We start from the raw sequence: 14,822 nt of genomic DNA on the forward strand, positions 1-14,822 counted from the left end.
AAAACAGGATCTTCACTGTCAAATTCTCAGTTGGTTCACAAGAGTAAAATGTACGCTAATAATGGGATTGTCTAACAATCAGTCAAAGCCATGTATGTGGTAATGGTGTTTAAAAATATAGCACAGTTTTAAGATTGAAGTAGAACCCATGCCTAAATGAGCATTACATAGTGGAGAACTACATTTTTTCGAACATGACCTTGATTTCTGCCGCGTGATGCTGCCCAGAGGGGGGTGGGCATTCCAATTAAGTACAATTCGAGTATGCCTGCATGTTAGTCATGATATTCATAATATTGTGTTCTGTCTGCATTTTCATCCAAAAACTAAACATATGATACAACATTATCCAATGGGGTATAATGTGTGATTGCAATGTGTGATTCCAAGTAAGACCAACAAAAATTACAAATAGACATGGTCATAATCAGTGGATTAAAGGATGCGTAAAGGTTTTTATAAAATACACTTTTTCTTTCTGATTTCAGAGTATTTTAATAGAATATACAGGAAGAAGGATTCTCATTATTGGAGGATATACGTTAATGGCATTTTGGTGCCTCGTAGCAACAGTCACACTGATATTTCAGGTTTGTAGCCAAGTTCAACTACCAAATATTATGTAGCAAATGCATATAATATAAAGAGTTGTTTAAGCCTTTGAGGTGATTTAGAGTTTGACAGATGCCGTATTTCTGTTGAAATTTCCTTGTAAAGCCATTCTCAACAATGGAATTCTGGTCACACTGTATAGAGTTGGTGGTTTGATGTATGACACTCGAGCAAACTTCTGCTGCCTCTGACACATTTTTCTTCCTCTGTCAATGGAGTAATCAGCCAAACACAACAGATGAAGTTAGCTCAGCCATAGCTCTGCCCACCCTATTTGAATTTGGCTTTTCGATGCTGTAGCTATGGCAGAGCCACCCCCACACGGGAGACATCAGAAACAAAGTATAAATAGGTTAAAGAATGGCACAACAAATACAGCTAACATTCAAAAACATGTTGCTGTTGCTACAAGGCATCCGCCTGTATCTGACAATGCTGGAAGAGAAGCATGGCAAACCACCAGAAAATCACAGTTAAGGAGTATTCTGCATTTTTTCTTTTTTTTTAAGCTGAAATGAATATTAACAACATATGGAAATGTATTTTATGTTGAATATATCTCTTTCAAAATAATACAAGTTGTAAACATATATAAAATGCTTCTAAACCATAATGTTGAAAGGATATTCATTTTTTATTTATTAATGTACCTTCATTTTCAAAAAACATCATTACCAATGTTAGTTTAACACCAGGACATAAGGCTAAATTTAGGCCGACCATGAGAGGGTGCAGGTCGAATACCAAAACCAGGTTACATCCAGTCTTCTGGAGCTCTCTACACTTTCAATATTTTTCCAAGCCCAATTTTTTACGATGTTTTTCTTCTAGATAGGTAACACCCTTACAAAAAGCTAGGCAACTATGGTACTACTGTTGCACGTCCCAACACGTAAGATACAATTCTTTTTGATCAAGTATTTGTGCTCATACAATATTGGACATCTGTTGCAAGATGTCAATAAACAGTAACATAAACCCATGGAGTAACTCTCCCATGTCACATTTGACGTAATGGTATTGGAACACTCATAGTCGTATTTTTGCATGTGGTGTTGCGACAAGTATAATATCTTTGCCAGCAGTCAAATGCATCAGTCCTTATTTTCTCCTCTTCAAACAAGTAATCAGGAACACAAAAGAAGGGGTGAGTGTAGTTGCATTTATTGTTTTCACACTATCATATAAAATACGGATGGTTAAGTCAACACGTTTCATCCAACAATGGACTTTCTCAAGGCTGATAATATGTCATGCTGGTAACATGAAAGAGAAGAAACACAATGTGTATGTCAGTCAATGGTATTGATATATTCCTTATTCAATAGGTGCTCCCGTTCAACTATTATGTGTCTACCTAGGTGCTATTTAAAAAAGAGCGATGTAAGAATTCCCTTCCTATATATATCAGACATATATCACCCCAAAATGATATTTCACTAATGTCTGTGATATGGTTAGGTCACACACTGAAAGTACCAATGCTCACAAATATTAATGAACAATTTTAAGCATTTGAGTCTAGGCACTATAGTCAGTTACTTAAAAAACGGAATCTACACAAATCTAGAAAATATAGTGATATAAATATCACTATATTTTGATAACAACATCAATAAAATATTATAGTACAGGTTGTGGCTTGACAGCTAAGCATGAAGGTTTCTTGTAGGGGAGCTCCCACTACAATCAGCCTGTTCCCCTGGGGATCAGAGAGCCCAAGCTCTCCTACAATGCAGCTCCATGCTTGGCAGTCAAGTCACACGCTGTATAATAATATTTTATTGATGTTTATATCAAAATATAGTGATATTTATATAAATATTTAGATTCAGTTTTCATGTAACTGACTATAGTACCTTGGATCAAATGCTAAAAAAGACCCCAGATACAGATGTGGTGGTCACATTCAGCCAGCACCATCCATGCAAGGGGCTTTAAATGGGGGGTCCATATCGTCAGGACCTTTCCTCTGGAATTTTGCCGGGCTCCCCCAGCCCAGTCCCTAGTGTAGTGCCCAGTGCCTTGAATGGGAAAATGCATTCCTTCTTCCTGATTTGGCGGCCCTGGTGATTACTGCTTTATGTAGTCCCATGAGGGGGTGTCAGGGGACTTGGACCCAACTGCAGCCCTTTTGTGGGCCTTGTTGACTCCACACTACCATCAGTTGCAGAGGGGAGACTCCTGGGGCGCCACATTGGCCAGCATTGGGGTCCCTGAGGTGATTGGTGGCTGAAGGGGTGGGCCATTCTCCCCCCCTACATTCAGTGCACAAAAACTCAGGCGGCCCTGGGACTTCGACACTGAGGCCTGATTCCCATTGCCTCGCTCACATCCATACATAGAGGTTATTAGTCTCAACAAGACACCATTGGAGGTACATGGGGTGCCCCAGGAGGAAGCCTAGACTTGTGCTAGCTGCACAGGTAGTGCCTGAGGAACACAGATCCAGGTAGTCATTATACCGACTCTTGTTGCATCTACACTGCTGGCCACCGACTTGGGAAATACGGAGCGACGCGGTCATCATATCTACTCTTGTTACCGCTACACTGCTGGTATTGTACCTAAGGGGTACACTCCTCCCAACCTTGCAAACTCTTCTAGTTCACCCACCACCCAGCCTTACATTGAGTACCAGAATCACTTCACAATTCTATGATTTTGAGAGAACGGCTTTGGCTTTGAGGCTACTGTGGCCCCCATACTGGCTATAACATTGGCAGTCATCTCTGGGCGAAACGGGCCTCGCATGAGGCTGGTATCCAAGCCTCATGACTCACACTTATTGATTATCTTCTGTTTTTCACTTGCTATCTTTCTGTCAAATAGGCAAGTCCAGAGATACTTAGAGATCTTATGTAGATAAATCTCCAGAGACCCAGACCTCGCAGACCCTGATAGCTCTCAATTCACCTGGACAGGTCCACATGAAATCTAATCCTAGTACCCATCTGGCTGCAACCACCCCCCCTAACCAGGGCTGGGGCCCCCTACGTACAAACTTGACACAACATTGGTGGCAATAGCAGACTCTCAAAAGGCCTTTAAGGCCATATTTGATTCCCTGATAAATTACTTTGCTATTCTTTGAGAAAATCAGCATAAATTGTCAGAAAATATCAATGGAAAAGATCAGGCTGATAATGAACTCTGTCTTTGCACTCCATACCTATCCAAACAGAACAGAAGAAGAGATTCTGCAGTGGTAGCTCACTGATGAAAACAGACTAAGATGCCAAAGGACTTCCGAGCCGTTATAACATCCACACTGCTGGTTTGCCTGAAGGGGCAAAAGGTCGAGACCCTACAACTTTCCTGAAGAACTGGCGTAAAAATGTCCCCCAATACACTCTCTCCTCATTTTATTAACAAACAAGCACACAGGGTCCCAGAGCCGTGCCCACGCGGAGGGCACTGCCCAGCCCCATGGTAGCACAGATCCTGAATAACCAAGACTGTGATGGTATCTTCGCGGCAGCCCGGGGAAGAGACTCAATCTTACGGGACAATACAAGAGTGATGTTTTTTCCAGGTTACACTTTGGTGGTCCAATGCCAACAGACTTCCTTCATCCGGTCAAAAAGAAACTACGAGATATGGGCCTTAAATATACTCCTCTTGTCCCAGCAAAGCTACAGATCAGAGACGGCCAATGATCACACTTCTTTACTCAACCAGAGGTGCTATGGGAACGGGCAGATGCCTTTGACAGTGGCTCTTGAGGTCGGTCCTGCTGCCCTTCACCTTGCGCTCCTAAAATGGACCAGGTCTCGGCCACTGTGCAAAGGGTGGATTGCCATGGCTTGAGCAGCATGGTCCTATTCATGCCCGAAGCTAGAAGGAGCAGCAGGAGGAGGTAGCCGCAGAAGCTTTCTTGCATGATTCCTCGGTGACACCACACCTGCTTTCCTCTGACTCCAATGCCTCTGGCGATGACCAGTTGTCTGATGAACTTGCTTACGACTCCATAACACCTTTGGTGTTTATATCGCTATCCGTCAATGATAGGCTTTGACTTCTCAGAGATTGGGGCTGTGTTCATTGCAATAATGTATCCTATCACTCTTGTGTATGCACTCTGTGGTGGATGTAATGGGTTTCACTGAAATGCTAAATGATACAGATGGCTTCCTTTATTGTGTTGTGACCAGGGGTCTGACTTGGAGTTCATCAATGTTTGCTTGCCCTGATCACTGTGCTACCCTTGTCTATCAGCAGGTTGAGACACCCTATTTGTAGTGGTTACAACCCCTTTTTCCCATTCCTTAGCATTTTCTTGCTTGGGGAACCCAAGAATCAATGTTTTTTAAACCCTTCCATTTTCAATTTGGCTTTCTCTTTCTTTTTATAGACAGATAAGTTGAGGATCTGTCCTGACTATGTTTCACATTTATTTACAGTTTGTTTGCAAAGTTTGTCCCAGTATACCACGATGCTTTGCTTCTTCTGTCCTATGGTGTTCCATGCCATTGCTCCTCAGGTTTGCGCGCAATCTCTTTCTGTCTATCTAGTTCACTACCTCTTATAATTTAATTTAATTTCATGGAATTTCAGGAGTATGAACTTATTGCAAAAGCTATACAAAGTACTTGTGGCCCTGACTCTTTGAAAGGCTCAGCTCAACGTCTTGCAGGAGATACATCTGCCAGCTTCTGAGGTTTTCAAATTGCAATCAAGGTAGAAAGGTCAGGTCTCTGGCATTTGCTTCTCGGCCTGCACTCAGGGGTTGTACTGTGGATCTGGGCAAGTGTTCCTTTACAGATGTAGGAGGTTAGGACTGACATTGAGAACTGCTTTGCAAAGGCGAAGGCCCATCTGGATGGTGAACCTCTGAATCTGTGGGCTGTTCATGCTCCACACATTCGACAACTGGCTTTCTGGACCCATCCGTTGTTTTTCTTAGTTTACATGCATCTCCTTGGAGCGGAATAAGGTTTACTGATTGGCTGCATTATCCATGCTGTGTCTCTCTGTGCTAATGACATTCGGTTGAACATGTGAGACTCTGTGCGATTTTAGTCATCCGCAAAAACAGGGCCAGGACCTTTATTTTTCCCCTATGTGAGCACTATAAGTTTCCCCTTCATATACAGTTGGACCCCAGATTGGGTTGTGAGTTCGTCACATTTCTATACTTGGGGATAAACATCCATTATTCACCTTTTGTAGTTTGGATACCTGGGCATTGCGGTTTATGCCCCCCGAGCCCAGTTTACCTTTTGGCCCTTTGTTCCTCTGTCGGTGATGGGGCGCATAGCTCTGGTAAAAATGATAGTGCTGCCTCACTTATTGTACTGTTTGTGAATCTCCCACTGCTCATCCCTTGTTCCTTGTTCCAACACCTCGGCACAGCCCTTGTTGCACTGATTTTTGGAACGGAGTGACACCAAGTAGGTCCCTCAACTCTGAAATTATCTGCTGTGGCATGTGCCCTAGCTGTCCCAGACTTCGAATGCTATTATTTTGCCTCACAGCCTAAATAGGTGGCTTGATGGCTATCGTGATGAGGTTTACTTTCAATGACTTTAAAGATGGCTTACTATATTATTCCCCACCACTCATTTCAATCCACAACTCAAAGGGCTGTTTCACACAGCCCTGTGCTGTCTCACCAGAATCTGTAAGCTTACTAGAGTGGTGACATCCTTCGCCCACACTATCCCCCTACATGGCCTCCCCATTTACACTGGCCGGGTATGTTCAGTACAACTCTACCAGTGGAAGACCACAGGACTTTCATCATTGGAGGATCTGTTGTTAAAATGAGTTGCTAGACTTCCTGGTGCTTATAGCAGTCCACGGCCATCCTACCAGGTCAACTCCTCACCCAAGAACATATTAGTCAGTCTCTAAACACGTTATATATACCAGATGCTTCACACAGCAGAGACTAGCTGCAAAATGGGTGTACAGAGCCTTCTATCAACATGGGGACCAATACAGCACTTCTCTCTGACTACTTTGGAGATAGACTTGCCCAAACCACTGTATTATTTCAAATGGGCCAAGATTCTGGAATGTCCCCACAAAGTATCAAATGACTCCTGTTTTAAATATATTCAATTTAATAATCATACCCGTGCATACCTGGTTTAACGAAATATATCCTGGAGCTGCGGCTACGTGATCTCACTGTAAACTCCTATACACTCCTGAATGCTGACCTGCTCCATATGCTCTGGTCCCACCATTGCTCCTCTCATGAAGAGAATCCTCGAGTTTCTGTACAGCACAACAGGTCGCACGCTAACGAGTTCCCCCGAAGAGATCCAGCTGGACTTAAACCCCTCTAAATGGTCCCTTGACCTTGCTCTTCTTCTAGCAAAACACAATGTCACAATATAGGAAGAGCTCAACTACCCGATTATTGTAGCCTGGACCAAAGTCTTGTGCTCTTCATTTCACCCAGACAGCACCTTGTTACACAGAGAGGAATGAGCCAGTTTACAGAAATACTTCATTGTGCTGGCATGGGATACATTAATGGAGGGGTTAAAAGAGTGTACCAAAGATGATACTCACTAACCATGAGTTGTCCCTAACATGCATATCCTTTAACTTTATTCACTAATTATTCTTACTCCATGTAACTACGATGCGAATTAATGAACTACCTCCCAATATCGATATGTTGAGATGATTTTCCATCCCTTTTGCCTTATTTGTAGCACTGTGGTAAACTGGCATTAGTTCAGATATACTGGTATTGGAGGCTACGGGCCGCTGGGTTGGGGTGGGATGAGGATTAGGATGGATGTTTTTATTGGTTTTACTATTAGCTCATATGACAACAAATTCAACTAAAAATTAGCAAAATTGTATGTTGGCAGCTTCTAAATATTTAAATGCTGGTGTTAATCTACTACATTTATTATTTGGACTGTATCGCTGCACAACTCATTGGTATTGTGCTGTATAACCCTGGCCAAATACACTAATAAAAATTACTTAAAAATATATGATACAAAACTTGAGAACACAGATATTTTTATAAGTTTTATCTGTAAGTGTTCTATATTCTGATGTTAATAAATTAGCTTCCTTTCCAGACATGTTTTCAATGTTGCATTTCTCAATTGCTTAGCAATCCTGAAAGTAATAATATTATTGCATTAATCACAAGCAGTTTAATTACATTAACTCAAAGATCAGTCATCAGAATTTTGATGTCTCCACAATGCATTTTGGGCCCTTCCCTGCTTTGGGTACCCACCCGCACAAGTGAGGTATAATTTTTACCGGGAGTCCTGGGGTACTGCTGGGTGGTAGGAAATTTGTGTCAGCTCAGTGTTCCCACAACTTTCTCACACCAACATGTGAGAAAAGAAATCTGCAAAATCTTTACGGTTTTGGGTAGGAAAATATTGAGGGATCCATGCAAGCCATGCCTCCCTGGACTCCCCCAGGTGTCTAGTTTTCAGAAATGTCTGGGTTTTGTAGGTTTTACTGGATGGCCAATGCCCTCACCCCTGAACTTTGAATCCTGGTGCCTAGTGGGCTTTCTGCCCCGAGGGGTATAAGGGACTATTGCCCCATCTGCCTTTTGGGACAGAAAGACTGTGGCAATTTGTTTCGGGTGGGGGCATTGGCAGACCCATTCAGAAAGCTGTCACCCCTATGTATAAAAATAAATGAATCCCAGGTGCCTACTGGGTTTTCTGTCTGACCCCCTGGGGAACAGATCAAGAGCTATTGCCCCCATATGCCTACTGGGGGGGAGGGGGGGCAGAAAGACTTTTGCATTTGGGGGGGGGGGTGTGGGGGCATTGGCATGCCCAATCTGGGCAGCCCCCAACCCTGAGCTATAGAAAAATAGTCCCTGGTGTCTAGATTGCTTTCTGCCCCCCTCACCTCCCAGTGGGGACAGAAAGACTGATTATGCCAAATTTTTATTGGGGGTGCAAAGGCCCTTGCCCAAGGGGCCGCTCCCCCCTCCCTGGTGCCTAGTGGGTGGATCTCTGTCTGGGGATCACCCTCCTGGAATGATCCCCAAGCAGAGTTCCACCAGGGAAGGGTACCATTGGAAAGGGGATATTCTCCCCTTTCCAACAATACCCATCCCATTTGATTGGGTGCTCGGGGGGCTGACACAGCCTCACGAGCACCGGAGCACTGGAACTGAAACAAGCTCATTTCAGTTTCAGTTTCATATATTATGAAAACAAAAGCCTCTGGAGGTTGGGGAAGCTTTTCCCCACCTCCTGAGGTAAAAATAATAAAAAGGAAATCCCTGTGCAGTCTGCAGAAGAGGGATTTTGTGCTCGTGTGTGCATGACAGAATGGTTCCTTCATGAGCACGCAAGCACTGGTGCTCATGACGGAGCCATTCCGTCATGAGCACCAAAGGGGTTAATATTAAAAATAAATATTTTTGTTTTAATGTTCAAATACTACAGTATGACTGTCAAGCTTGTTTTCAAACCTATTACAGGGAGAGGATGTAGCTTTATGGCTAGAGCGGTCGACCTCGATGCTGGGGAACTGGGTTTGAGTCTCGGCAACAACGCTCAACATCCTGTAATTCTGGGCAAATCATTTAACCTCCCCGTGCCTAACAAAAAATGAATGTGTCAGTCTGTAATGAAACTGGTGCTCATGTAAAGCACTCTGATACCTGATATCTTCGGGTCTAGTTTGTGCTACCTAAATCTCTAAAAAAAAAAAATTATCAAATTTTAAATATATTTTTTTCAAGTATTATCTTAAACAAATCTTTTGCTTTTTTTCTACACATCCACATTCTTCTTGGTGTTTGCAACACTAAAAATAAAATTGAACAAATAATCTACATATGAATCTATTTTAAAAGTGCAATATGTTAGCATTTTGGAAAAAATGCTCAACCTACAATATTTAGGAGCATTTGTTTGTTAAAAATATTTATGTCTTTCTAATCATCCTGTTTAAGTGTCAATATTTTTGGCAATCGGATTTCTTTCTTTCTTTATTTATTTATTTAACATGTTTTATATAGCGCTAGCTGGACCCGGGGGTATCAGAGCGCTTTACATGGGTATACATTGTAAGATATAGCTAAATTTACAATGAAGTAGTATTCAGAAATTAATACATATGATAGAAAGCAATTTAAATATTACACAATCTAATTAAACAAAACAAGTTGCCAAAGGGTTGCAGGAAATCATGAGGGATTAGGCTGGAGAGAGATGGAAAGGATGTAAAATAAGGAGGAAGGGTAAGGAAGGGGAGAGGTATGGGTGGGGGATTGTTAACGCAATTTCAAACAGCTATAAATAGATACAATTAATTGCATGTAACAGGTTTACAGTGAGGTGGTATTCAAAACCCAACAAGAAGGTAAAAAACAACTCTAGTTTTATACCATCACATTACATGTGTTGCAAAGGGATACAGCAAGTCTTGAGAGATTAGCCTTGTGTGCAAGGGAAAGGATGGAGAAGACGGGGGAAGTGTAAGAGAATGGGTGGAGGATGAGGGGGGAGGTTTCGTTAATACCAGGTGTGAAGAGGCAGGTCATATATATCAAAGACTGGAGAGAGGAGTTTGCGGGTGAAGGAGGATGAGAGATGGGGAGGAGAGCAATTGGAGGGAGTGGAGGGAAGGGAGCTCAGGGGAGGATTTAACAATCCCAGTATTTGGTAAGCAGGAGATCATGGTAAATTGACAATAGCCATGTACGACTAGCCAATAAATATTCATTATTCTTACATACATTTTAGGTGTCTCATGTTGGAAGAATGTCAATTATGGTAAAAAAATAATATTTAATAAGAAACTGTAGCCTAATCACATATATGAATGAACCACACAAGCAAACCTAAAAATCACAGAAACAGCTAAACGTATATATATTATATATATATATATATCGGAACTCCATAAACACCACTTCCTGATCCACCCAGGACCGGCGAGGCAGGCAAAGTAGGAGACGGACCACTGGATTCACAGGTTCTTTACTTTATTGCAGCTGGTAAAACAGGAGGGCAATACGCGTTTCGGGCTTCAAGAGCCCTTGTTCACATGCAAGGAACTAGTGCAACTTTTTTTGTTTTTATAATGCTTAAGTGAATAGCATAAGCTCCGCCCTTCAAACAATCATGTGACCATAGACATAAACAACATCTTGAGTGTTTCATAGCTATTCTTCGTGTAAATACGCAAAATAAGTTAAAACACAGTTATACAAATGCCAGTTAATTAATTAAACATAGCAATTTATAATTTCATTGATAAAAATATTTTTGTAAAGTGTTTCTCAATGCAGATTTGTAGAAAAATAATAGGATAAATCCATGAATTGACAAAGTGCTGAGTCTATAGTAAGAAATTCAAGTGTTATCAGGGCAGGCTAAAAATAAAGTGCAAATAACAGTGCTGGACTAGATCAGTGTCTTACTGTTCATAAAGTGCAATCACGCGTGCTAAAGGGAATAACAATTTAAAATATGAAAAATCCATGATAAAGTAACCTGGGTAAAAAATGCATGAATGCTTATTTCGACAATTAGGAATATTCACAATTTTGTCATTATAAAAAAGCATCATTTAAAACATTTTGTACAGGTATAAAAATATTATCATGTTAAAAAAAGTGATAAAAACACCCATATATAAAAAGTGCTAAAATCCTCAATAGTGATAAATATAAATAACTAAATGGAGGTGAAGAGTTGGTAACTAATGTTACCGTGGCTAACAAGGAACTTGACTAGCCAGGGAATACAGGATATTTGAAAAACAGATACAGTTAGAGAAAACCAAGAGACACAGTTCAATATGAAAAGCAATCATCTCTAGGTAACAGGGAACCTGACTACCTGAGGAAATAAGATTTTTTCGAGCAAGGGGTAAAGTTTTAGAGAAAGTTGCGTAAATCCTCAGTATTATTGAGCCCATTGGGCCACTTGCTGTCATATTCAAGAATAAAACGAGATTCTAGTTGCCTCAGTTTAAGCTCTCGATTACCACCACGTCTAAGAGGGGGGACTGAGGCTACCACATAATAAGATAAACAATTAACATCTTTATTATGTGTGCTTTGGAAATGACGAGCCTCTGGGTAGGATTGGTCACAGTGCAAAATGGCCCTGATATGCTGTAAGATCCTGACGTGCACCTGCTGCTTGGTACTGCCTATGTAATTAAGGCCGCAGGTGCACGTCAGGACGTACATAGCATAAATATATATATATTGGTATAGTCTCAAGATGCTGGGGAAAGATGAACATCTTTTCTTAAGAAACAACACCCCAATGATACCTACCTTTTACCACCTCCCTAAATTACATAAGGACATGAATCGTCCCCCTGGCCGTCCAATTATTTCATCCATCGGCAGTCTAACAGAGAACATGTCACGCTTTGTAGACAGCATCCTGTTTCCTTTGGTAGTAAAACTAAAATCATATATAAGGGATCCCAAAGACTTTTTAACCAAGATCCAGGAGTTAACATGGAGCCCTGGATATCTGCTGATGGTGTTGGACATTACCAGCCTATACACATGTATAGAACATGGGCGAGGACTAGAGGCCGTAAAGTACTTTCTTGAGAAGCGTCAGTTGAGATTTGCCAGACACAATGAAATGATCATTGAATTCACAGAGTTTTGTCTAACTCATAATATCTTCCTGTTCGAAGACCAACTATACATCCAAAGGTCTGGAACGGCGATGGGAACCTGCTTCGCCCCCAGCTACGCGAATGTATTCGTTGGCTGGTGGGAGGAGCGGGTTCCCAGGAGCTGTACAGTGGGACAAGACACAGGGGAGGTTGTTTGCTGGCATCGTTACATTGACGATTTGTTTATTGTCTGGAACGGTGGCATCAATACAGCAGAGGAATTTATCAAGGTATTAAACATCAATGACCTCAACCTGCACTTCTCGGGCTCAGTTAGTCCGGTGGCAGCGGATTATTTGGACCTGAGAGTGTTCGTTGAGGGGGACCATCTCTATACCACCCTCTATGGAAAAGAGACTGCTGGCAATTCGACACTCTTTGCCAGCAGCAGTCACCCCCCTCAGTTAAAGAACAGTATTCCTTACGGAGAACTCTTAAGGCTCCGCAGGAATTGTACAAGGGATTCCAACTTTGAGGCGGCTGCCTCAGAATGTCTGGCACACTTCTCTGTTAGGGGGTACAGTAAGGAATTGCTAAACAGTACTCTCAAAAAGGTTAGAAAGGTACAAAGGGCAGTACTCTTGACCTCTGAGAATCAAGCTACAGGTCGAGACAAGAAAGTCGGCGCAAAAGAAGGAAAATTCAGGCTGATTACCCCTTACTCCTCAGGTGCCAATGACCTCAGAATCATGCTTAAAAAGAACTGGCATATATTAAAGACAGACAACATATTAAAGGAAGATTTACCTGCTCACCCTCTGATAACCTTCAGCAGAGCCAGATCATTGGGTGACATGTTGGTTTCGAGCCACTTGGAAAAACCAACACCAAAAACAAACACCTTGAAACATATGTCTGGGTTCTTTCCCTGTGGACACTGCAAGGCCTGTGCCGGTAGTAAAAGGGTGTTATCGTACACCATACCCGACACAGGAAATAAAGTGCCCATTAGAAATTTCATAACCTGCAGTTCCCAGTTTATAGTGTACTGTCTTCTATGCCCGTGTGGCCTCCGCTACATCGGCAGCACCATCAAGGAACTCAAACTGAGGATCTTAGAACATCTTCGGGCAATCGAAAAGGTGGACACTGCCTACCCGGTTGCCCAACACTTCGCCGAAGCACACGATAAAGATCGCAACAAACTCCAATTCTTTGGGTTGGATCTTGTCCCACCCAACGTTAGAGGAGGCGATCGGTTGAGAAGGCTACGCAGGTTAGAACCCAGATACATTGTGGACCTCTCAACAAAACATCCGAGAGGACTCAATAGTGGAGAGGAACTGTCATTTCATTTAGGAAAATGATACTGGTATTACGCTTCATAGATACAAATTGTGCTGTCTGTCATGACCCTTAGATCATTAGACTGAATCACCGCTAGATATGAATTTTGAAATCAGCATTTCCCTTTGCCATAATATATATCTTTTTCTATCCTTCTTTTTCTTTCTCTCCCCTGCTTCTTTTCATTGCCCTGCATTGATTTACCATAAATGTAGTCATTTCAGGATTATTGATATGTACATATGTATATACTGGATAACTGGGGAGAGAGGAAAAGCGACTATGCTTATGGATTATATGATATTTCCATGTAGATAAGAAAGTAAGAATACGATGAAATTTTTTCAATCTCGTCTGTTAGAATAGGCTAGAACTTATTGAAAAAACAAGTGTAAATGTATTGTATAATATGTCGTTATCACTTTGATAGGTATTTTGTACAGCCCTCTATTTTTGAAGTCTATCTTGAAGTTTTTGTAATTGTAATTGTGTATTCTTTATCATAGTCTTTGATGAGCTGCATTGTTATTTTGATTCCTCAGAAGAGTAACCATGATTGAACACCGTGTACATAGGACAATAGCCGATCCACGGCTTTATTTCAATGTCAAAACTTAAGACACTTTATAATTATGACACCCTCCCAGGGATATATCACCATTTAAAGATGGCGCCCATAGAGACTTTTGAGGGTTTGGTCCTATGTCGCTGTTAATGAAGGCAAATGAAACTTTATTAATTTGCTGCTCACAGGTCACGAGTGACACACTGACGAAGGCTCACGCCGAAACGCGTCTGTGTTTCATTCCCTAAAAAATAAAAACACCGTGAAATGACCAAGCTCCTCGAGTGCTGCTACTTTTTCCTGCGGAACTGGGGGGAAGTTCGAGCGTCATATATATATATATATATATATATATATATATATACCACCAAATTTCAATACCAGGAATACACATATATAAATTACATATAATACCACTAAGAACTTTTTTGAAAAACTGAAGAACATATTTGCATAACATTACCACTTCTTAAATACATAATTACGTTTTCACATTTTACACATTGTACATCAAATAACAATTACAACAACAAAATGGTTGTTATATTAGAGTTTATCTATGGATCCAATTATATAAGCTGGATCTAAATAGTCTTTGTTTTATTAATTTGTCTGGAGTCAATACCAAAACGTTAGTTTGCAATTTGATAATCTTTTTCTGACTAATAAATTACAATATCCTCATTGTATTTAATTATTCTTTCCTTCCAGGCTGTGCGATATCACACATACCTATCATGCATTACCA

General features: G+C 41.3%; 1 protein-coding gene across 1 annotated transcript in view; it reads left to right on the top strand.

Moving 5' to 3' along the window:
- LOC144791350 (solute carrier family 2, facilitated glucose transporter member 11-like) overlaps positions 1-14,822 on the top strand; it is a 736,021-nt gene that overhangs the window by 590,079 nt on the left and 131,120 nt on the right. Inside the window, exon 9 of the mRNA XM_078666027.1 lies at positions 489-590. Coding sequence (XP_078522153.1) covers positions 489-590 — 102 coding nt within the window. The remainder of the gene's footprint in view (positions 1-488; positions 591-14,822) is intronic.

The sequence above is a fragment of the Lissotriton helveticus genome, chromosome 11 (assembly GCF_964261635.1).
Source record: "Lissotriton helveticus chromosome 11, aLisHel1.1, whole genome shotgun sequence".
Taxonomy (NCBI): domain Eukaryota; kingdom Metazoa; phylum Chordata; class Amphibia; order Caudata; family Salamandridae; genus Lissotriton; species Lissotriton helveticus.